The following is a 24,543-nucleotide window of genomic DNA, read 5'->3' on the forward strand; positions in this document are numbered from 1 at the left end:
GGCACTGCGGGGAAGGGGATGGCTCAGATGTTGGTTTGGTAAGGAAGGCGACTGTAGACATGAAGTAGCATCTGGTTGTAGGTCACTCTGTCAATTTCACCCATGCTCTTTCAGGTGAACCTGAGGAGGCAGGGAGCAATCATTCATAGATGTCCAATTACTAATATAGGAGTGATAATGGGAGTCAGCCACGTAATGAGGGTTGAGTTTAGCCAGCCTGGTCATTTGACTGTTGCTGTTTAAGCTTTTCACCCAAACAATGGAGGATGTTGACATTCTTTTTGACCAATCTAGTTTCATTGATGTAGTAGCAGCATTCTTCTCTCAGGAATAGACAGGTTCCTCCTTTGTCTGCTGTCAGGAATTCTAGGGCTTAATGGTTCTGCAGTGAGACTTGGGCAATCAGTGTTATTTGCCTTTTTAGGGAAGTGAGAGAGGCAATTGATGCCTCTACCACTTCTCAAAGTTGTTGTTCAAGCTTCTGAGTAGTAGTTTCTGCATAACCAAGTCCTCCTGCCCCCAGTCTGGAGACAGCAAGTGAGAAGGCCAGGAAGAGTTCAACTACTACTGTTAGAAAGACAGGCTCATTTTGCCCTGGAAAGGGAGGTGGTAACAAGCCATATTAATTCAGCCTTACTTTTCAGAGTTAATTGAGTAACCAAGGTGGAAGGAATACAAAAAGCCAAGGGCATGCTGAGGCTTAGATTGTTTTAGGGTAACATTGCACCAGATAAAGAACCTCCAAAGGAGCAAAAATTGGGGATGAGATTCAAATGATTTGGTTACAGGGTACTGAACCAGAGGAAGTATAGCAGCAGGGGAAATTCTCTGATGAGTTATGAAAAAAGGTACTTTCTCAAAGACTGGAGAGGAGGATTGTTGAGGTATGGTTGAGGTATTGAGAAGAAGATCAATGGGAATTGCAGTAAATGAAATATAATCCAAACATGTGCAGAGGAACTAGTCTGAAATGTTATTAACTTTGGATAAATTGAGAAGCTGAAGTCCCTGACATACTAGGACCATTTATTAGAAAGGGTAAACTTTAGTATGGGCAACTGCATCCAGCTGGTGTTGTATTTCTTTCTCTTGTTCCTTGTTGGTTATGTGAATTTGAGGGAACATTTGTACATAAGTTCTCCAGATTCTGATAGAGGCTGAGGGAAGCTTGGTAAAACCCTAAGAATAAAATTTACCATCAACACTGGTTGCTCATTTCAGATCCCATATAGTTAATTTGTTGTATGCTTATTTTTCATGGCAAGACTTATCTAGGAGGCATGTCTTGCATGAATTGTAATGGCACCCAAAACAGGTGTTAGGCCAGTGTTTACTAGATTCCTCAGTTTGGTCTGATATGAAGCACAGCATTTCTGCACATACATGGGATGAGGCAGTTTGGTTGAATCCAGTAATGTTAAGGGTGACCACCTGATTGTAGTCAGTGGAAGAGTAATCGCCTTGAGCCATAAACTGGGAGTGGGTGGTGTCATCTTGGTGCTATGTTGCTTGGATGTAGAAGCACCATCTATGGGTTGGTATAGAAGTGTGAGAGAGATTAATGATTAGTAAAAGAAGAAGAATATTGGTGAGAAATCTTGAGTTTGGTGGGCCCCAGTGTGGTGGAAGTCCAAGGACTGGACATTTGGAACAAGAGCCTTTAAGGCGGCAGACATGGTACCAGGGTAAGTGGCCCAAAAACTTGGCTGCCACTGGGGTTGTAATTATGACTGTATGGGGTCTTGTCCAGCAAGGTTCCAATGATTGAGGATGTAGTTCCCTAAGTAAGAATGCGTCATCTGGTTGAAGAGGGTCCAATTCGGTTTGTGGCTGAGCTGGGATTGTGGCAATGGATGGTGCAGGAAGATACTGGTCTGCGTGTTCCCTTAGGAGTTTGTGTAGAATTGTGAGATATAACAGATAGGACACAAGGGGATGAAGAGTGATTGGAAAGCTTTGGTTGATTAAGAAAGGGTACCCATGGAGTTTCTCAAAGGGACTAAAGCCTGAATTCAGGTGAGGACCAATGGCAGGAGATTAGGCCAGGAAAGCCTGAGTTCAATAGCAAGTTTAGTGAGATGTTCCTTGAGAATGCCATTATCCCTCTCAACCTTACCCAAGGTTTTGGGATGGTAGGGGATGTGGAGCCTCCAAGTGATGTTGAGGCCTTTGGAGACTAGTTGAACAACCTGAGAAGTGAAGGTCAAATCATTGTCTCATTGGATGGAGGTGGGAAGTCCAAACCTGGGAATGATCTACTTGATGAGGATGGAGGCAATGGTGTCAGCAGTTTTCCTGGAGGTAGGGAAGGTTTCTATCCAACCTGAAAAAGAATGAACCAAAGCAAGTAGGTAGTGAACCTTTTTGTGCCTAGGCATGCGAGTGATGTCAATCTGCCAGTCTTCGCCTGACTGGTGGCCCCTCATCTGATGTGTGGGGAGTTTCGTTTTGGTGCCTCCTTGTGGGGATACTGTATAGCAGACAGAACAAATGAAGTGGACCTGCTGGAGGGTAGTTTTCATTCCTGGGGATTAAAAGAGGTATTTTAAAAACTGGAAAAGGGATTTGGGGCCAATATGAAGACAGTTATGAATGTCCATCAATAAACTGTAAGCTTGTTGTTTAGGGAGGGCAATTTGATCCCCCAGGAAGATCCAGCCATCCTCCACAAAATGGCCACCTTGCCTTATTACGTCCTGTCATTCCAGTGGGGAATAGTTAGGTTTAATTGTGGAGGATAGAAATAGGATAGGGCCTGCTGAGAATTTTGCCATTAGTTCTTGTGCTATAGAGTCTGCTTTGTTGTTGCCTATAGCTATAGGGTCAGAGGAATTTTGATGTATTATGGCCACTCATGAAGGCAGTTGTAGTGCTTCTATGAGTTTGGAAATCAGAGGCATTGACCACTGGTGATCCCTTTGTGGTCAAAAATCCACGTTCCTTCCAAATAGCTGAATATGAATGAGCAATTAGGAAAGCATATTTGGAGTTTGTGTATATGTTAACGTGTTTGTCTTTGGATAGAGTGAGAGCTCTGATAAGTGCAAAAAGTTCAGCCTTCTGGGAGGTGATCCCTTCAGAGAGGCAGCTGGCTTTTAGAACTGAGGCAGTGGTGACTACTGCACATGCATCTTTACACCATCTGCAGCGATCCATTACCAACCTGCTGTCCACAAAACTGGTTAAGTCAGGTGAGGGAAATGGGTCAGCAAATAGGTCCTCACGGAGTGATTGTGGGGCCTCCAGAACCTGTGGATAGGAATGGTTAGCATTCGAAGAGGGTGGGGATTGTCGAAGGAGTGTGGCAGGATTGAGGGAAAAACAAAAATAATGGTGAAGTTTTCTATAAAGAGAAGGTAGAATTCTTGAATTTGTGAAGGGCTCAGAAGGGGAAGAGATTCATGATTTAAGAAATCCTGTAGTCAATGGTGGAGAATACAGTTATTTATTGGAGCAAGGTAAGTTTTAGGGCTTTCTTAAAAGTTAGTTTCACTGCTGCTTCCAGTGCTCGGAGGCATGGTAGCCATCCATGAACCATAGAGTCAAGCTGCTTGGACAGCTTATAGAAGGGTCCAGTTGGTTGAGTGAGGAGGTTAGTGGTGATATCCTGTCTTTCTTTCATAAAGAGGTGGAAAGGATTGTTATGGTTAGTAAGAGATAAAGTGGGAGAAGATGTGAGAGCATCCCTGAGCTTAAAAAAGGAGTTGGCTACAAGGTTAGGGGACGTGAAAGGCTCATGGGGGGTTCTCCTTAGCTGCCTGATATAAGGGCTTGACAAGGAGTGCAAAGCTGGGGACCCAATGTCTGAAAAGCCAGCCTGACCCAGGAAGGAGAGAATGTAGTCTGCTCTTTTGGATGGCTGTAGATCACGGAGAGCTTAAATTCTGTCTGTTGTCAGGTTTCTAGAGGTTGGAGTGAGGAGTATGCCTAAATAGGTGACTGAAGAGGTAGTAAACTGTGCTTTGGCTGGAGAGACCCAGTATATCTGGGACCCAAGAAAATTGAGGAGCTGAGCAGTGTGAGTTTAGGAAGTCTTGAGGGATGAACTGCATAGGAGAAGGTCACCCACATACAGTAAGAGTGCTATCCTGCAAGTCACAAGTGTGTAGATCCTGTGCCAAGCCTTGCCCAAAGAGGTGGAGACTATCACTGAAGCCTTGGGGTAGAACTGTCCATGTCAGCTCTTGAGACCTAAAGGATGTAGGGGTCTTCCCATGTGAAGGCAAAGAGGTAATAAGAGTCAGGATGGAGTGGCACAGTAAAGAAGGCATATTTAAGACCCAGTACAGTAAAGTGAGTGGTTGAAGAAGGAATATGAGAAAGAAGAGTGTAAGGGTTTGGAACCACTGGGTTAATGGGAATAACTGCCTCATTAATTAGACATAGGTCCTGGACTAAGCGATAGGCTCCTGAAGGTTTGGGTACTGGCAATATGGAGTGTTTCAGGGGAATTCAATAAGGATGGGGAGTCCTGGGGAAGTAACTGGTCTATGATGGTTTTAAGTCCCTCTCTTCCCCCTGGAGATGGGAAATTTGGGACATGAAGAAACTTTAGTTTGAAGTTTCAGTTTGATATGGAATGGCTTATGGTGGGAGGCTATGATCGGCTTGAAGGTGTCTCAGATCAACTAGGTAAGGGGGCAACAGCACAGAAGGCACTGTCAGATTATTAGAGATAGTAAGAACTAGAGATAGAAGAAAATGGGTGGTAATATTCTTGGGGTATAGTTGGAGGGTGGCTCCTAATAATTAGAGAATATCTCTGCCTAGGTGAGAAACTGGACAAGATGGAATTACCAGAAAATAGTGTGTGAAAGGGCACAGGCCAGCTTAGCAGTTTGGTTTGGGAAGGCAGGTTTGCCGTCAATCTCCATAACTGAGACCTGGGAAGGAAACAGAGGCCCAGAGTGGGTAGGTAAGACAGAATATGTAGCCCCCATGTCCACAGTAAGGTTATGAACTTAATAGCTGTCTGGAGTGTTACCCTGGGCTCAGTAGGGTGATGAAGGTCCTCGAATCTGAGCTTCTTCAGTCTTCTGTGAACCCCAGTAGTTCAAGAGGAGGGACCACCTGGCTGGTCATATCCTTGCATGGAGGCACTGAGGAAGGGCCAGCCATGGGGAAGTCACTCTTCCAATGACCTGTCTGCTTATAGGTGGAGCTTGGCCTGAAGAGGGGGCTGTGGGTTTGGGCACTGGTGAGCTCAGTGACTTTTGCATCCACATTTGAAGCAAGCCCCTGGTAGAGAGGAATGCTGGTTCCCTTGTGAAGCTTTCATTGGAGCCATAGGCCTCAGGGCCACTTCCACGGCCTGGGTTTGGAGTGTTATCTTTTCCTGCAATGGAGACTGCCTAGCTAGTTCAGCTGATTCCTCACAGGCATTATAGACTTTAAAGGCCATTTGCACCAGATTTCAGATAAGGGTCTGAGGGCACTCCTCAGCTTGTTTGAGCTTTTTTCTTGTATCATAGGCTGATTGAGTGATGAAATGTGTTACTAACACTGTAGCTTTGGAGGGAGAATCAGGATTCAGCTTAGTATATTTAGTGAGGCCTCTGTAAGGCGGTTGAGAAATCAGGATGGATTTTCATCTGGATCCTTCATGATTTCTCTCAGCTTATTAGAGTTAACAACCTTATTGGAAACCTCCTCCAGCCTGCTGTAAGATATTGGACCATGTGAGTGCAGTGATGGTGACGTTGTTGGCCATCTTGGTAGTCCCATTTGGGTTCAATTAGGGGAATAGATGCTGCACCTGAGGGGAGAGTTATATGTGTTAAATAAATTTGATCAGCATGATCTCGTACAGCCTGCAGGATGCAGGTTCATTCATCTTGTGTAAGGGTGGAGGAGAGAACGACATAGACATCATCATGCCAGGTAAGATCATAAGCCTGCGAGAGGTATAGGAATTTCTTAATATAAGTAGAAGAGTCAGCAGAGAAGGACCCAAGGCACTTTTCAATCTGGGAAAGATCCTGAAGTGAGAATGGGATGTGTACTCTGGTAATCCCTTTGATGCCAGACACTTCCCTGAGAGGACAAAGGAGCTTTGGGTTAGCTGGTAAAGGGCCTGATGGGACTGGATGTGGGCATTGAAAGGAGAAGAGAGGAGTGAGTGTGTGGAGGGATCCAGGTTGGAGAGGTAAGGGTTGTATCAGTAGAAGAGAGGGGTGGAGGTATTATAACTGTTGGAGAGGAGGAGGGAGAGGAGGGGAAGAGGGATGGAGGTGGAGGGTTTTGGAGCAGGGTAGGAGGAGCTGTGGTAGCAGGATGAGGGGAGGGCGAAAGTGTGAGAGGGGAGGAAAAAGAGGATTTGCCTGGGTAGGGAGGAGAAAGACAGGAAGGTGGGGCTGAGAGCAGCTTGGATGCATCTGAGAATGAGGAAGGAGATGTAGAAGATCAATGGGAAAGGGGTTTGAGATTTTCCCTAGCAAGGAAGACTTGAGCAGTAGAACTGGTAGAGCAGAGAGTGGGATGGGAGCAAATTTCAAAAAGCCTGAACATAAGGGACTTCTGCTCACTTCCCTGTCTGGCAACAGAAATTGTCCAAATTGGTAAGGATTTGAAAATCAAAAGTTCCTCCTGAGGACCATTTTGACCCATTGTCTAAGTCTGGGGCCAGGCCACAGTGGAGTGAAAGATCAGATGCTTACAGCAAAGGTCTTGAGTGAGTCTTAATTTGGAAAAATTGGAATATAGACAACCCAAAGGAGTTTTGGGGTCTAAGGAGGACTCAGTGTTTCCTGTGACTTTCTGGCACCCTCAGGGGTGAGTGGGAGCAACAAAAGGCATCCCAAGTTCTTATTACACTCACCTGAGAGACAGATAAGGGATGGGTAGGGGTTGAGTTGTTCCTGCAACACACCGTGGGCCCAAACAAGGACTGGAGACATCTCCACAGTTCCCAGGGCCTTCAGTAGAACAGGTGGGGGTCTATGGCATGTGCGTGACTTACAGATAGACCCCCCAGAACCGAGAGGGGCTGGAAGATCAGAAGTAATAAGGAAATTTACCCCAATCCTGTTTTCCTGTATGAAAGGAGAGGAAAAAAAGAGCAGCTTAGAAATTTCCTGGTTCATTTGAAGGAGAGGGTGGACCTAAACTCCTATGGGTTGAGGAGGGATCTCCTTATGGGGAGGCTGAAAAGTCCTCCCAGATTTTGGCACCAGATGTGAGGTCAGGCACCAGTGACCAAAAGGAAGCAGATTAAAAGCTGCTGAACAAGGCTTTATTGAGATTTGCTCCTGGGAGAGACCCTCCAGTCTAACAGAGCGGGTCCAGGAGAGAATAGTGCCCAGGATCAGCCAGATTGTAATTTTATTGGGCTTAGGGCACAAATGGAGGGCTTGAGACAGGAAAGGGAGGTTTCTAGTGTCCCTTGTTCTCCTGGGGTTGGTCAGGGTATCTTGCTGAGGTCCATGTCCTTCCATGATTAGTCAGGAGATTCCACTGATTGACAGGTGGTTATGAGGCACCATCTTTGCTTGTCTGTTGGTGTCTGATTGTTTGTTCTTTCTTGCACTTGGGTTGTCTGGTGCTCTGTTACCTTAGACACCTCAAAACAACTTAACATAACTTACTTTTGATTTTTACAAAGGCTCACAACACAGTTTTGTCTTGAGTCTCAGAGGTGACTTTGGACTTGGTCTATTGGAAAATGTTGGAACTTTGAAAACTATGAGGATTCTTGGAGATGGGCTAAATGGTTTTTCCATTGTGAGATAGACATGAAGTTTTGGAGATCAGGGGCAGAATATTATGTTGTGAATGTGATATGTGCCCTGAAAAGCTTATGTGGCAATTCGGGAACATTTGGAGATAAAATAGTTATGAGAACCATTAAGTAATCAGTGGATTAATCAACATATTTATGGATTGATAATTAGAATGATTACTGTTTGGTAATCAGGTGTGGTGTGGTTGAAGAAATTAGGTCACTGGGGCATGCCCTTTGATTATACTCTTTTTATTTACATATTTTAATGGGTAGATTATAATTATATACACTAGTGGGATTCAATGTTACATATTCATACATGTACATGATATGACAATATAATTTGATCCACATCATTCCTCAGTGGATTATATTTTTTCTCTGGCTCCTTACTTGCTCCTTCTTCTTTCTGCCTATCTTGAGCTGAACACATTCCTCCACTACACCCTTCTTCCATGATGTTCTGCTCTTCTCAGGCCCAGAGCAATGGAGAAGACTGACCATGGACTGAAGCCATGAATCCAAAATAACTTCTGAAACCATGAACACAAAATAATCTTTTTATATTCTATGTTGTTCTTTTCAGATATTTTGGTCACAGTGAGAAAAAGCCAACTCATAGAGGAGGAACTGGAAATAAAAATTGAATTAATTACTGATGAATCTAATTTGTTTTATCCTTCAGATCCCAGAGAAAACAACATTCCTCACCAGAGTCATTTTGGTTTTTCCAAGCTTCTTCTTGCCTTGTTGTTGATACTTTTCCTGATTAAGGAAATCTTACTGTCTGCCTCTTTTATCAGTAAGTATGCCAATGGAGTCAGGTATTAATTCCTGCCTTTAGTGAATAGAAGCCATTCATTAGAAACTGACATTTCACAATGAACCAGGCATTTGAATAATAAATTTTATATTGGAGGCGCATGGGTTGGAGTTCCTGAGAATTCACTAGGAACTTTGCTTTTGCAAAAATCATGGAATTTATGTTCACTGAGAGAATTTGAAGAGTAGGTATAGGTGTATGGGTTGGTGTCACAGAATAAAATCTATGGGTCATCAATTCTATATTAGATTCTGTGTAAGGACACATCTATATTTCCTTAATAGCATTTATAAGGCTAGCCTAATTTGGTTTCACAGACACTTGTATTTTTGGATGAGCAGGTGGACATTAAGGGGATGGAAGAAATGTCCCAGGAAGAGTACCCCAGGGAATTTTCTTCTAATAATTTCTGTCTTTCCCATTGTGAGATCTCAGGAAATGTCAATTTAACAAATAGGTTGATTTATGCATATGTTATATGTTATATTTCAGAGTTTATCAAGCTTTCAAAAGTCATAAAACTTAGCATATACTAGAGTAAATATTTGATTTATTAATTTGGTTATTTGATAAGTAACAATGGCCATACATATTGTTTGCTAGGCACCGTGTGAGAGAATCCAGAAATAGCCACAGCCACTGCTCTCAAGATATTAATAGAATAGTCAATATAACCAGTGTTTACAACATGAGATGGGAAGTATTTTGCAGGTAAGAAGTGAGCACAGAAAGCTGAGATAGGTTTCCTGAAGGAGAAGACATCTGCCCCTGTTACTATCACATGACATAGATATATTATATGTTAGTCATTACAACATGGAATTATTTGGAGGAAATATAAATATGCCTGACTGGGAAAATATAGTGCGATGTGAAAAACTTTGAAATGAAGTTGTAGGTGGCAGACAGAAACAGAATTTAGATCCTGAAGAAGGTGATACAGTATTATAAAAATTTTTTTAAATTTTTTCCTAAAGATTATAAGATATCCTTTGCTACTTAATAAACAAGCCTAAAACAGTGAATTGAAACAGATATTTGTTTAGCTCATGTATCTGTGGTCTGGATATTTAGACTGGCTCAATTGGGTATTTTCTTTGGTCCTAGCTGAATTCACTCATGCATATGATGTTGGGGACCCAACACGGGCAGCTCAGCTTCTGAAGAAGAGCATGTGAGCTGGAATGAAAGGAACAGTTTTACCATAGTCCTCTCATTATTCATCAGGCTAGCCTGGGCTGGTGCTACAGAATGAAATCTATGGATCGTCAGTTCTATATTAAATTCTGTGTGAGAACGCATCTGTATTTCCTTAATAGCATGCATAAGGATAGTGTTATTTGACTTCACATACACTAACGTTTTTGTACAAGCCAATTTCAGACTTCCATGATAGAGGGTGAAAGAAAAAAAAGGCTTGTTAAAGTTTAAAATTGGAACGATCCTGGTTGCTTTTGCACATTCTGTTGATCAAATGGAGTCTTAAAGGCAGCTCATATTCTATTGGTGAAGAAACAGATTCTTTATTGGAGAATCTTATGGGTTCTACTTCTTGATTGGAGAAGCTACAAAGTCACAATGCTAAGGGGTGTAAATCTAAGAAGGGTGGAACATTGAGGCCAATTTTTCAGTCTGTCAGTGAGTGTGGAGACATTGCGGAATTTTGAGCAGGGATTTGACATAATCAAATTTGACTTAAGGTGGCATTCTTTTACTGAGGTGTGAAGATGGACTTAGGAGGACAAAGGTGAAGGTAAGGAGAGACGTTATTTTCTAGAAAACGTACATAAGTATACAGCACTGTGTTAAATGAGATAAACCAGACAAAGAAAGTCATTGGTTGTATGTCTTCTTTCATATATGATAATTTGGGAGCAAAAAGAGAAAAAGGGGTCAGGTCTCATGAAAATTGAGGCAAAAGTAGTAGAGTAGAGGCAGGCGACCAGGGTGACAGAAGAGGGAAGGGAATGGGGAGGTACTGGGAAATGAAAATGACCAAATAATGTTATGTGTGTGTATGACTATGTAACAGTGCATCCTATTATTATTATAATTATAATGTGCCAAAGAGATGCTAATTCATCATCCCATTGGAAAACATTGAGAGTCTCATTTAAGGATACTGTTAGTGAAGAAAGAGAGGACAGGTAAGCTTTGAAGGGTAAAGAAGATACAATCAAGGCAGCCAAGGCTTGATGAATATTGGGGATTAAAAACCCAGAGAATTTAAGTGTGAATATAATATCCTGACCTTGTAAACTCAGCAGTGAAGAAGCTGTTCAAAGGTGTAGGCAGTATAGGATGAATAATGAGTTTGTTTTGAAAGATGATTATTTACATTTTGAGCACAAAGTTAACTCACAATGTACATGTCCAGTGGGAGGCACATTTGTCTGGATTTCAGGAGAGAGGTCTAGAAGTTTAAAAGTCATTTACATAACGATAGCAAGTTCCAGCATAGGAATTATAGTATCACTCCAGAAGAGAACTTTAAACTAGAAATAGGAATTAGGATAGAACTCTTGGAAATAGTACATTTTTTAACATGGTGATTAGAGGAAAAGAGCTTATGGAAGAGGATAATAAGGAGCAGTAAGAAAGGTGAGGGAGGAACAGGAGAGAACAGTGTACCAAGAGCTAAGGAGGAAGACCTGGGTGAATGATTGCAAGAGGCCACTAGAAAATGGCTAATAAATCATTCTAGTAAATTATTGATGGTCCATTTCATGCATGGTTTAATGAAATGATGGAAGCCATAGCCAGAATCAAGTGGATCAAAGAATAAATAGGAGGTTAAAGAGGAAATTTAATTTCTAGCAGTAGTGTTTATTAACCCAGGGCCTTGTGTATTCTAGGTAAGTGCCGTGATACTGAGATACCACTGCAGCCCAGAAAATTGAATTTCTAGAAGTGGGAGTGAGTTAGTTCTAAATTGGGAGAGACACACAAAAGAGATGAAGAACAGTGTCCTCTTCATCAATCTTTAAGATCACCCACAATTGGTTAAAATTAGCAAATTATTCCTTTCCCCAAAGTCCCAGGTTGTGTACTTCCTTAAATAACTTCCACTCCCATCCCACAAAGTTTAGCCTTTGTTTGCATCTTGGGTTAACTCTTAAAGGAGACTATGGATAACATCCTTCAGATCCAAATTTGATGGTACTTTCATGTCTTCTTTCAACTCCTCATCTTTTAGTTATTCCTGGAGATACCTAATATTTCCAAAGCAGTAGGATTAGGATTCTATTGACTGAGGGGTCATGGGGAAACTTTTTCTGTCAGTCTCTGTCCAACTGGGTAATTGGACATGTGTAGATTTTTGTCTATAGAGTGCAAGAAAGTAATGTAAAGAGAAATGACCTAATGCTACCAGAAAATGATTGGTTTATGTTCTATTTTCCAGATTTCTTTCAAAAAATTCTCAGGTATTAATAAAAGATTTATAAAAAAATGATTTACACACATTTGGAGTGTGTAAGAATGAATTCATCCATGGAAGGTAAAACTTCATGTGCCTAGAATTCAGTTGCTGATTGTAGTATGTAAGATTCCCAAATCAGTATTTATGATTTTTAGGTAGAACATACTAAGAAGTGGAGTCTCATGTTATTCTAATCTACAAGTGTACAGTTTCGTAGAATCTAACATTCTTTTTAAAAAATCTTTTTATAGTTATAGACAAACAAAATATCTTTATTTATTTATTTCTGTGTAGTACTGAGGAAAAACCCCAGTGCCTCACATGTGCAAGGCAGGCACTGTACCACTGAGCCACAGCCCCAGTCCAGAATCTAACATTCTAATACAGATATTGAGTATTGTCCATGTGAAGCTCAATTTGGAAAAAGAATATATTGTTATTGTATTTCTTCAGAGTGTTCTTTTTTCTGAGGTTTCTTCAAGGCTAGTGTTTTTCTCATGTTAGTCAAACAATTTGGTGAAAATGAAGATGAATATATCATGGTGAATGAGAATTTTTTTTTTTACCTTTAAACGAAGTGTTTTAAAGACATTTTTAAATTTACAGAAAAGTTGAGCAGATGATATTAAAAGATTCTATTTTAACCCTACCTTGCACACACAGTGGCCATTATTATTATCCTATTCCTAAGTAAAGACATTTGTTACAACGAATGAACCAATATTCATGATTTTTTCCCCTTTAGTACTAGGAATTGAATTCAGGGTTTCACACATGCTAGGCACGTCTCTATCACCGAGCTACTTCCTTAGCCCAACATTCTTGATTTTCCCAATTTTTAACTCTTGTTCTTTTTTCTATACTAGAATTCCTGAAGTCCCCCACATTCCATTTATTTGTCATATCTCTTTAGTTTCCTCTTTGCTATAATATTTTTTTTCAGATCTTTCTTGTTAGATGACTTTGACAATTTAGGGGTATACCATTTCTATATTATTGGTTGTCTCTGTGTTAAAATTTGAAGTTTTTCTAATGATTATGAGGGGTTATTTGTTTGGGGGAGGAAGGTCAAAGATATAAAATGCTATTCATCACATTAGTTCCAGAGTATATATTATTAAAGAGAATGTTGACTATCGATGCTGAACTTGATCAGCTGAGGTAGTGTTTGTCAGATTTCTCATTGTGAAGCTACTTTTCCCTCTCCTACCCACACTATATAGTTCATTAGGAGATTGCTACATGCAATTAATATTGTATGATGGAGGAGTCATGCTCCCATTTATTAGGGTGGTGTATTATGTTTGTGCTCTCTAGAGAAACAGAAGCAATATGAATATGGATATTTATTTTAAGAACTTGACACATGGAAATGTGGGGTGTTGATAAGTCCAAAATTTGATCTGGGTAACTTTCATGCTGAAGACTCAGGAAGGAATGGCAGATGGAGGCCAAAGGAAGTCTGCTAAGCTTTTAAAAGGTCATTAAATTTTTCAGTGATAAAATTTCCATTTTTACATCTTTTTTATTGAGTCTACTTTTTTCTTTTTTAAAATTTATTTATTCAACCTAATTTTTTACAAATGTTGGCAGAATGCAATTTATGTATATTACACATATAGAACACAATTTTTCAAGTCACTGATTACACACAAAGTATGTTCACACAAATTTGTGTATTCATATATGTACTTAGGTAATAATGTCTAACTCATTCCATCATCATTCCTGCCCTATTGCCACCTCCATTCTCCTCCATCCCCTTTGCCCTATATGAAGTTCCTCCATTACCTCCCCCACCTCATTGCCATTATGAGTCAGCGCTCTTTTGTTTCTTTAAGATGGTTTGTGTTGGTACCTGAGATTGAACCTTGGGCTGCCAACCCCCTGAGCCATGTTCCAGCTTTTCTTTTTTTGCCACTATTGATTATCATTTCTTTTTACTAAAATTTAGAACTTCCTGGGCCTTGGTATGATTAATTATTTTGTGTTGAAACTTGGATATTTCCATTTTGAGGTTTTTGGGGTCTAGATTTTATTTAAACATTATATTTTATCTTTTTTTTCATGATACCAGTCCAGCAGGCGAAAGGGGCCCTGACACATTATTGCCCACTTGAGGCAACTTGCCTCCTTGGCAACTGAGGAAAGGGATCTCGTTGTTATATCTGGGTGAATATGGGAGCTACAGCTTTCATGCTGTTTCCCTAGGTCTTTAAATTTAATAATACACACAGTTTAAAAATAAATTTTTATATATTGCACTGATTTGCCCTTCTTGTCTATAAAGGAAAAGTCTGGAACTGTTGCCCACAGAATTGGAAGTCATTTAGTTCCAGTTGCTACTTTTTCTCTACTGATGCAAAATCTTGGAATGAGAGTCAGGAGAACTGCTCTAGAATGGAGGCTCATCTAGTGGTGATCAACAGCAAGGAAGAGCAGGTACTTTCTAATAGACAATGGAGTCATGAGCCTGTCTGACTTTTGTACATGTCTTTGCTAAGAAGGGACATTGATGCTGTGGCAGAAGACTTTCCGTAAGACAGATAGGAGAGGATCTCTCAGCCTTCTCATTCCACACCTGTACCTTCTTCAGTGTAACTAACCTTCTCCCAGGGGTATTGTGGCATTCAACATGTAGGACCTGGGGGTTTATTGAAAGGATAAAAATGTTTCTGTCTACAACAGCAGTTGGTTATTTCAATATATAACTGTTTTCTGAATTATAAATTGCTTAACAGAAAGGAGAATTAACTTTAATAGGCAAAGTTAAATCAAGAGACTGACAATCAGCAATCAGAAATGATATTTTAAGAATCTGTGAATTGCTGGTTGTTGTAGTGCATGCTTGTAGTCCCAGGGGCTTGGGAGGCTAAGGCAGGAGGATCTCAAGTTCAGAGCGATCCTTTGCAATGTAGCAAGGAACTAAGCAATTTAGCAAGACTCTGTTCCTAATTGAAATATAAGAAATGATGGTTAGTGGCTCAGTGGTTATGTGCTCCTGGGTTCAATTTTTGTTACAAAAAATTTTATGATGATTTGAAAGGAAAATGATTAAATTTTTAAGAATTTTCTTATGCAAAAAATATTCTCTTAGTGAAGAAGAGAGGGAATTTGAATTTGAGATAGAATTTCATTATGATTGTAGGTAGGAATTTCTTCTATATTTAATAAAATTAAGACTTACAGATGAAGTCTTTGATCCTTTTGTGCTCAAAGACCTGCAGTTCTGAGGTCCCCATCTGGTTATTCCTGAACTGTCTACTTTTGTTTTCACTTGTGTATGATTATAAAGAGTTCAGTTAAAAATCACACTGTACCTTTAAATATGTATAATTATTAGATGTTAGTAAAATCTTTCAGAAGATATAAAGAAGATGGAAATGTTAACTATGACAATTTGATCATTATGCACTGTGTATATGTATTAAATTATTTGTTATCTAAAAGATTTTACAAATAAATAATAAAGAAGAAATAAATCACCAAAAAATTTTTAAAAATATTTTTATTGGTGGATTATATTTACTCATGAGAGTGGACTTCATTCTTTTACATCAACACCAGTACATAGCATGATTTGGCAAATTAAAGAAAACCCTCAGTTCAGGCTGAGTATCTAAAGCCTATGACTTCTTTTCTTTTTCTTTTCTTTTAGGATTTTCTCACTCAGAATATGGATAAAAAATCTGCTTATTTTGTGGGGCTTTCAGATCCAGAGGGTCAAGGACACTGGCAATGGGTTGATCAGACCCCATACAACCAAAGTGCCACATGAGTAGAGAATTAGATAAAGGAATTCTGGGTCCTGGGTCATACAGGAAGCTTAGAGTGTTCCAGCATCAGTTCTGAAACTAAAACAGCTCACTCTTGTCCTTTTGCACACACAGTTAATCAATTTTATTACCTCATTAAATTATCACAGAACCCTAGGAGGCTTCAGACTTCAGATTTCAAAATCATCCCATTAAAAAGGAAAAAAAACACCCTATTTTGAATCATGGGTCCATGTTGACTTCTCTTCATCATATAAGAAAGCCCCATGGATTGACAGTCTCCTGGCATCAGGGCCTACATTTAGAGGAGAGCCTCTGGGTAACATTTGGTCAAATGCTTAGTGCAATAAGGTATGAGAAACTATGAGTGATGAGGGTACAATTTTTAAGATAAATGCCAGAGGTGGTGGAGGAGGAGAAACTGCATGAGAATTGGGAAGGGTTGGTCTGCGCATATCTGACCCTCACTTCCACAAACATCCACCCCGGCCTCTGTCCCCATTATGACTCTAACCCCTATAAAAGCCATCTTGGAAGAATGACTTCATCCTTTTTCTCTTTTTCAGATTCTGGCATCCAGGTGACCCAAGTCATGGTGAAGAGTGTTGTGTAATAGTAAATCATCATGCTACATCATTTCAATGGGGCTGGAATGACATACTTTGTAAATATTTTCAAAGATCAGTTTGTGAAATGATGAAGATCTACATATGAATCAACACTTTTTGTGGACATGTGTTCGGATTTTCATTCATTATTCTAGAGGTATTGTTGGAGATGAGCTCAAGGACATAATTCAAGAACATATGAAATAATGAGGCACAGTTCAGCTGTATTAAAGCAATTGTTCAGTGTAAAGTTTTGATAAACTATTGTGTAATCAAATTTTGTATGAAATGCTTTGGAGCAGTTAAAAAGGTTGTAAATGGAAATTTAAAATGAGGAACCAGCTTTGAGGATTGTGGTTCATGTTTGCTATCTATTCATCCCTTCTTCTTGAAAAACAATATTTCAATATTGTTTAAAGTCACGCTTTCCTTCTTAAAGCTCATGTGACTTGGGATGCTGGAGTGAACATGGATTAATCCAAGTCAACAACTCAATCATACTAGTGGTTTGTTTAGGAATAGCATGGATTGTTAGTCCTGTTCAGAAATTACTGGTTACTCTTCTCAGAGGAATCAGGGAGTGAATCTCCCTCTCCTAATGAACATGAAAGGTTCTGTTCACTACTGACAGTCATTCTGTAATCAGGAGGGGAACTAGCTTTCAAATGATAGAAACACCAGTGATGGCAGAGTAGGGCCATTGGATGGACTTGCTTATTTACATTCTTTGTGGGTTTTTGAATCACAGCATGGCCTACTGTGAATTTTTTATTGTGAAGACTAATAAATTTCTAATTATTTGTCTGATTGAGTCCTGATGGATTTAAGAAAATATATTACTTTTAGTGATTAGATTTTATTGAGCTATCATTTACATCAGTAAAAGGCACACACTTTCAGAGTATAGTTCCATGATTTTGTCAAGTGCATGCAAACCTGTAACCATCATGATTATCTACAATAAAGATTTCTAGCATTGCCTAATGTTCCCTGTTCTAACCATATGAATGCAGTGTTCTGATTCCTGCTTTTTATATTCCATATTAAACAGATAATAAAGTTTGATTTTTTTACTTTCCTTATCTCAATATGTTTTTTTTTTTTTATTTTTTCATAGGTAGATTCAATTTTTTTTAGTTGGGTCCTACACAAATTTTTCCAATGTCTTCTTACCATTAGTAATGTACATTTAAAATTCCTCCATTCTATTTTATGGCCTGTTGACATTTCTTTTTATTCCAGAAAATATTCTACCACAGTTTATTCATGCATTGAAGTACATGTTGATTGCTTCTAATGTTTGACACTTATGAATGAAGTTTATATTTGGCCTCTTGTGTGGTTTTTTGTGTGGACATGTTTTCTGTTCATTTGTGTTAACACGTAGGAACACTCTTATTGACTTGGGTGTTAAGACTAAGAACTGTCTTCCAAAGTGGCTATCATTTTGCATTTGACCAGCCATGAATCAAAGTGTTCCTATTGTTACATTTCCTTGCCAGCATTTGGAATTGACAGTGTTGTGGATCTTGTCTATTAATATGTGTGCTGTGGTGTTTAATTTTTTAAATGTTTTCCTCCCTATCAATTAAACAATGTAAACTCCTTGAGTGTAGTGACTTTGATTTGTTCTCTGTTGAGTCCTAGACATAACACAGTATGTGGCCCCAAGTTGTCACTCAATAAGTACTGATTGAAAGAGAAAATGAATGTCTCTGCAGGAGTAGTAAAGAGTTGTCCATCTCTGTCTGGGTAAATGTCATACAAGGTAACATGTTAGAAAATTTATCGAGTTTGGAAATTTAAGCCAAATCCTACAATCTAGCTTTTGTCAATAATGAAGTTCATGCTGTGATGTCTGTCACATGTATGCATCTATTTGGGTAGGGACAAGGGAAGAGAGGAGTATTATTTATTGGCTCCCTAAAGCCACAATGATAAGTTTCATAAAAGATGAAATAAGTAGAAATTTTCATTTAAAAAATTTAAACTAGACTTATGTTAAACTGATACATACATCACCAAATTGTACATATTATGGGGTTCTATGTAATAATTCAAAATATGTATGTATAGTGTAGTATTTAAATCAAGTTAAACATATTTGTCTACTCAAACATTTGTCAGTTCTTTATGTAAAAACTGTCAAAATCCTTTTTTAAAATATAAAATAATTTTTTTTAGTTGTAGATGGACTCAATACTTTTATTTTATTTATTTTTATGTGCAACTGAGGATTGAACTCTGTGCCTCACACATGGTAGGCAAGAGCTCTACTACTGAGCCACAACCCCAGACCTCAAAAAAATTTTTCTAGCTTATTTTTATTAATGTATTGTAATCGAAGGCACAGAGTAGTGTCTGTTTCCAAGACTGGAGCTGTGCTGCAGATGTTAGCAGAGGGGCGGCCTGACAAGTGAAAATGCTGCTGACTTCCCAGCAGAAACCTGAGAACACTAGATGTATACATTTCCCTATTCAGTCTCCTAGATTCATGAGATAAAACTGTTTTTATTACAAATCTTCTAAAAATTGTTTTTCAGAAGTAGCATTACCCAATCTGTCCTAAAGGAGCATGCGTTAGTGACAGATAGTGGGACTTCATTGTAAAACTAAAATCTCCATGCAGGGAAAACCCGAAGCCTCATTTCCATAACATGGAAAGTATAAGGAAGCATGTTGTCAGATTTCCTTGTGTATGAAAGTCCCCACTCAGTGTTTGTGATGATGTCTTCTCTGGACCAGGTCATGCATTCCCTGCCAAATAAACCACAGTCTACTATGGTAGCCAGTAGGGCTTTGGGAGCAATTCCCCATTTGCAAACAAATTGGTTCCCTGTCATCACTGTTCTTGGTGTTATGTTCTTCCTGGATTCTCACCAAGAGGTGGATCAATTAAGTTGGGTTACACAGTTATTGTTCAAGGAACTGGAAGAATTGTGATGTGTGTAGAGGGGTGCTATCACAGCCCATCATCCCTAAGACCCATGTTCTTGGTGCTTATGGGGAAGGTGCAGAATGCAAAAGCTGGGGAGGTGGCAACTACATATCCTCAGCTTCACTGAAGGGCTTCAGGCTGGCCTTGTGCAGCAACCTTAGGGATGTGCATTTTTTTTTATCCTGCTCACCTTCTGAACCCAGGCCCAGGGTTTATTGCTGCAGCTGCTGCAGGAACCTGGCCACCTGAAAGATGGTTTCTGTTCCAAGGACAGTACCCTGCAGCATTCCCATACTCTTCCTGGAGACCAGCCTCTTTCTACAAGAACAGGGTCAGAACTGAGCTTTTGTGTTTTGGTTCTACTTTGGGCTACTGTTGCCCACATAACCCTCCGTTCAGGGAACTGTCTCTGGAAGGACACAGCATTGGCAGGACTGGTCATTTTCAAAGGGAACAGGTCCTGGAAATTTCAAACTTTGCAACAGTGTCTGAAGGATCCTCATTATGCCTTCATGTGACCTGGTTTGTCCAGGTTTCAAAGCCTAATTTTCTAAAATATCAGTTATTGAATATTCCCAGTTATTTTATCCTTTAATTCTAAATTTTCTTCAAAAATATCAGTTTTAATAAACAAATTAATTAGGCATATTAATAAGATTCACTGAGATATTTTCTTAACCCATAGAGCCTGCACTGATCACATCCATACCTCCTATTCCACTCACTCCACCCCAGCAGACTTCCCAGATGCTAGTAATCACAATTTTACTTTCTGGTAAACTTTTCACATATTTTGTTTTAATAGGAGAACAAATAAGATACTTTCTTTCTATGTCTGTTTTTTTTTTTTTTTTTGGTTGCCATGATTTTCTCAGTTCCATTTTTTTCTTTTTTGTTGCAAATGACAGGAGTTTTTTTCATTTTAATGAGTGAATAATACTCCATTTTGTATATATACCATATTTTCTTCATTCTGTCTGTTGGTTAATGGGTACGTAGATTGATTCTATGTGTTAGTTATGAATAGTGCATGCAGTCAGTGAAACTGACTCTTTTGTATACTGTTTTCCTTTGGATATATACCAAGGAGTAATGTTGATTGATCATGTGATAGTTCCATGTTTAGTTTTTTGATGATTATATTGTTTTTCATAGTGGACACATCAACTTACACTTCTACCATGAGTATATAAGAGTTCCCTTTCTCTATGGCCTCACCAGCATTTGTTAATTTTTGTTGTTTTGATAATTGTCATTCTAAATGGGGTGAGATTGTATCTCATTTCAGTTTTGGTTTGCATTTCCCTGATGGCTAATGACATTGAGCAAAATAAAATACATTTATTGGTCATTTGCATTTTTTTGAGAAGTGTGTATTCAGATCATATGCTCATTTTTATTTGGATGACTTGTTTTTGGTTGTTAAGTGTTCTTGTATTTTCTTCTATAGTTCAGATAACAACCATCTGTAAGATTAATAGTTGGCAAACATTTTCTCCCTTTGTGTAGGTCATCTCCTCATTCTGTTGATTTTTCCTTTGCTGTGTAGACACTTTTCATTTTGATATAATCCAAGTGTCAGTGTTGTTTATGATTCCCATGCTTTTGGGAAATATCCAGCTTTTGGTCCTACCTGGAAAATCGTTGCCTTCCCTAATGCTGTTCTCATGTCTTGGAGAACACCATTAAGGAAGGTTAAATTAGAGAGGGGTAAGGAAGTCAAGAGCTCTTTAACTTGCCTGTCCAGAGCTGAGGAGAATGTTTTCTCTTCCTTCACAGTCAGATGACCTGATCATCAAGTTTATTTCTTCATCTCTAAGAGGAATTGGAAAAAAATGGCAACATTTTATACCCACTTCTTCCATCTCCCCCTATGATTTATTTTATCTCAAAGTGACCATGGGAGAAACGTTCTGGCTTTCTTTCCTGTTTCTCAAAGTCTGTTTCATCATGTGCCACAGCTATGACAATCCCATCACTACAAGTGCCCTGCTGAGTTCAAGTCCACTTTTTACTGAGGTCCAGTTATGGAGGTCTGTTTAGTTAAATCATTGGCTATTGGTGATGGCACTTGGTTTCCACATAACTGGTTCCTTTGGCAAGCAGCTCCCATTCTGGAACTATCTTGAGGACCCTCAAGAGTCACATAATTGGCATAAGGTCAGGCATGGCTAAATGGTGCATGTTATGGATAAAAAAAACTGTCTATTCTTATCTTTATTTTCCAAACCTATTTTGGGAATTTGGTGAGGAAAACCCAAATAGTATAAAAAATATGCTTTTATTACCCTGATGGTTGAGAAAGTTTTATGGTTTTAGAAACTCTGTGCCAAGAACTGAGGATGAAATCAAATGTATATTCCTTTTATAACCCAATATTGTGAGTTCAATGTCCATATATCCATATTAGATTTCCATGTATTCAGTGTGCTTCCTTAAGTAAGTGGAGATGTTTTTGGTGGTACTAAAGAAAAAAATGTACATAATCTACATTCTACAACCTGCAAAATATTGAGGCAGGTTCCCAAAGTCCTTGACATGAAGTCTACTTGTGAATTTAACCATTTCAGGCTTTCTTTTACCTGAGGATGGAGGATTAAAAATTTTTATTAAACTTTGCTCAATATTTATCTTGACTGATACCTGTGACAATAATGACCTCAAGTACTGTGGTCCTGCCAAGAGGAGCAGAATTTTTATTCTCTAAGCAAATGACAAATCTGGTGAAACAAAGAAAACATATGGGTAGAATTAAAGCACCTTTAGTAGGTACTCTACCAGGACCACTGGTCTTAGGAATGTTTTGCTTGTCAACCTGTAAAAGGAACTTTAAAAGACCATTTAGCCTTTTATGCAATTTTACATCGAAAATATTTCTTTATGTTATAGAAGCAAAGGTTTCAACTTGTGGAACTTTGTAAATACTGACCTTTAAATTGATTACATCTCTTTTTAAAATATATCTACTAGTGTCTAGAACCATAACAAAGTGTTAATCCCCATAATCCATTGAAAGAAGAATAAGTAAAAATTGTGTTATTCTGGTTACCAGTAGTTCTGTGGGGGATAAAGGCTTTTCCCTTTGGAAAAAAAGTGTTTTGTTTAGTATTTAGATATTTTATACTCTTTTCCCCCTTGGACTAATATTTATGTCACTCTTTTTAATGTAAATTTTTAAGTTTATATATGAGAGCAGAATGCACTACAGTTCTTATTACATATATAGAGCACATTTTTTCATATCTCTGGTTGTATACAAACTATATTCACACCAGTTCCTATATTCATACATGTACTTTGGATAGTAATGATCATCACATTCTGCCATCATTAACTACCCCATGCCCCCTTCCTTCCTATCCAACCCTATGTCACATTTCTTTTATCCAGTAAACAATACATAAGTACATGTTTAAAAATTTCCTTTCCTCTGGGGTGTTAGGCTTTGAGGTTTAAAAATTCTTTTGTATTGACTTATTGTTACAAGTGTGATCAGTATACAATATTGAACACATCATGAGTTTACTATAAATTTTGATAAAACATTACTATACAATGAAATTCCATTTGAAATCTTAGCAAGGTGAATAGGGATTTTAAAAACTGTAATCTGGGGCTGGGGATGTGGCTCAAGCGGTAGCGCGCTCGCCTGGCATGCGTGCGGCCCGGGTTCGATCCTCACACCACATGCCAACAAAGATGTTGTGTCTGCCGAGAACTAAAAAATAAATGTTAAAAATTCTCTCTCTCTCACTCTCTCTCTCCTCTCTCACTCTCTCTTTAAAAAAAAACTAATCTGATGTATCCATCATCAAATCATATTATTGTTAGCATAAAGTAGTTTTCAACATCAATGACCTAATTTTCAACTTGATGACACAAATTAATAAATTTTGGTCTCTTAAAGTAATAGATAGAAATGGAATGAGGTTTGTTAGAAAGTTATCTAAGTTTTTGAAAAATTTAGTTCTCTGTTCATGATCATATTGTAAACTATTATGAAAATTATTTCTAATGGTCTACCAAATAAGAATTTGATTGTTATTGTGTTAGCTATTTATTGATGTGATCAAAGTGTCTTACAAGAACAACTAAGAGGAGGAAAAGTTCATTTTGCGGTAATGGCCTCAGAGGTCTAATTTCATGGACTCCAATGCTCTGAACCTGAGATGAGTGAGAATATTATGGCAGAAGGGCATGGTGGAGGAGAGATGCTCAGTGGGGGAAACCTGGGACAAAACATAATCCTCAAGGGCATGGACCAGTGACCAACTTCCTCTAGCCACACTCTTATCTGCCTAATTACCCCCAGCAGTTTATTCAAGTGATTAGTACATCAAATGAATTAATCAGCTGATGGGGTTACAGTTCTCAAAACCCAGTCTTTCCACCTTTGAACATTGCTACATCAGCTAACATGAGCATTGGGCATTCACTAGATCTGAACAATAATAGACATTCTTTGATATTGTTGAATGTAAAGAGTAAAAACTGGGATAAGTTGCAAAATGTTTGTTATTTCTCATTTGGTTGTTATTTGTTTTCTCAATATTTATACAACATTTTTCATTTTATATTTTCAAAGTACGGTATCAGGTTATTATTCTCAGAACAGTTTGGGAAAATAAAACAACTAATGCCAATATACATTGTTTACATATGTTTTATTTCCAATGGCTTTGAATACATATTTTTTGTTAACATTTGAGCTAGAAAGTTAGCATAGTCATGTTAAGAAAATTGTACATCATGAACAAATTGTTTTCATCCCAGGGATGTTAGGATGGTTGGTCTAACATATGTAAATTAATAAATGTAATTCTCCACAGAAATATGTTTCATGACAGAAATCACATAGTCATCTGAATAGATGCAGAGAAATCCTTCAACAGAATTCAGGACCCATTTATGATAAAAGCACTGGAGAAAGTAGAAATAGAAGAAACTAGAGATAGAAGAAATTTTTTTTCCATTGCTGAATTATAACTTTACATAAAATCAGAATTTCTTTTGATATGTTCATAGATGAATATAGCATAATTTGGTCGATTTTATTTCCCTGTTCTTCCCCTTTTTACCCCTTTCTTACTTATCCTTGATTCTCTGCCTTTATTCTAGATCTTCCTTCTATTTTTGTGAAATCTTCCATTCTACTTTTAAAATTCCTTTTTTATCTCCAGCTTCCTTAGATCAGAAAAACATTCAACTCTTGACTAAATCTGATCCATTTCACTTAGCATGATGCCCCCAGCCCTAC

General features: G+C 38.5%; 1 protein-coding gene across 1 annotated transcript; it reads left to right on the forward strand.

Annotated features, from left to right (window-relative positions):
- Nucleotides 1–5,795: 5,795 nt before the first annotated feature.
- Nucleotides 5,796–16,454, forward strand: LOC101970231 (C-type lectin domain family 4 member A). Its single transcript, XM_078015875.1, has 5 exons — nt 5,796–5,903; nt 11,982–12,042; nt 14,255–14,406; nt 15,623–15,738; nt 16,307–16,454. The coding sequence occupies exons 1-5, from the start codon at nt 5,796–5,798 to the stop codon at nt 16,452–16,454; spliced, it is 585 nt and encodes a 194-aa protein (XP_077872001.1).
- Nucleotides 16,455–24,543: the final 8,089 nt, after the last annotated feature.

This window comes from Ictidomys tridecemlineatus, chromosome 6 (assembly GCF_052094955.1).
Source record: "Ictidomys tridecemlineatus isolate mIctTri1 chromosome 6, mIctTri1.hap1, whole genome shotgun sequence".
NCBI classification, from domain to species: domain Eukaryota; kingdom Metazoa; phylum Chordata; class Mammalia; order Rodentia; family Sciuridae; genus Ictidomys; species Ictidomys tridecemlineatus.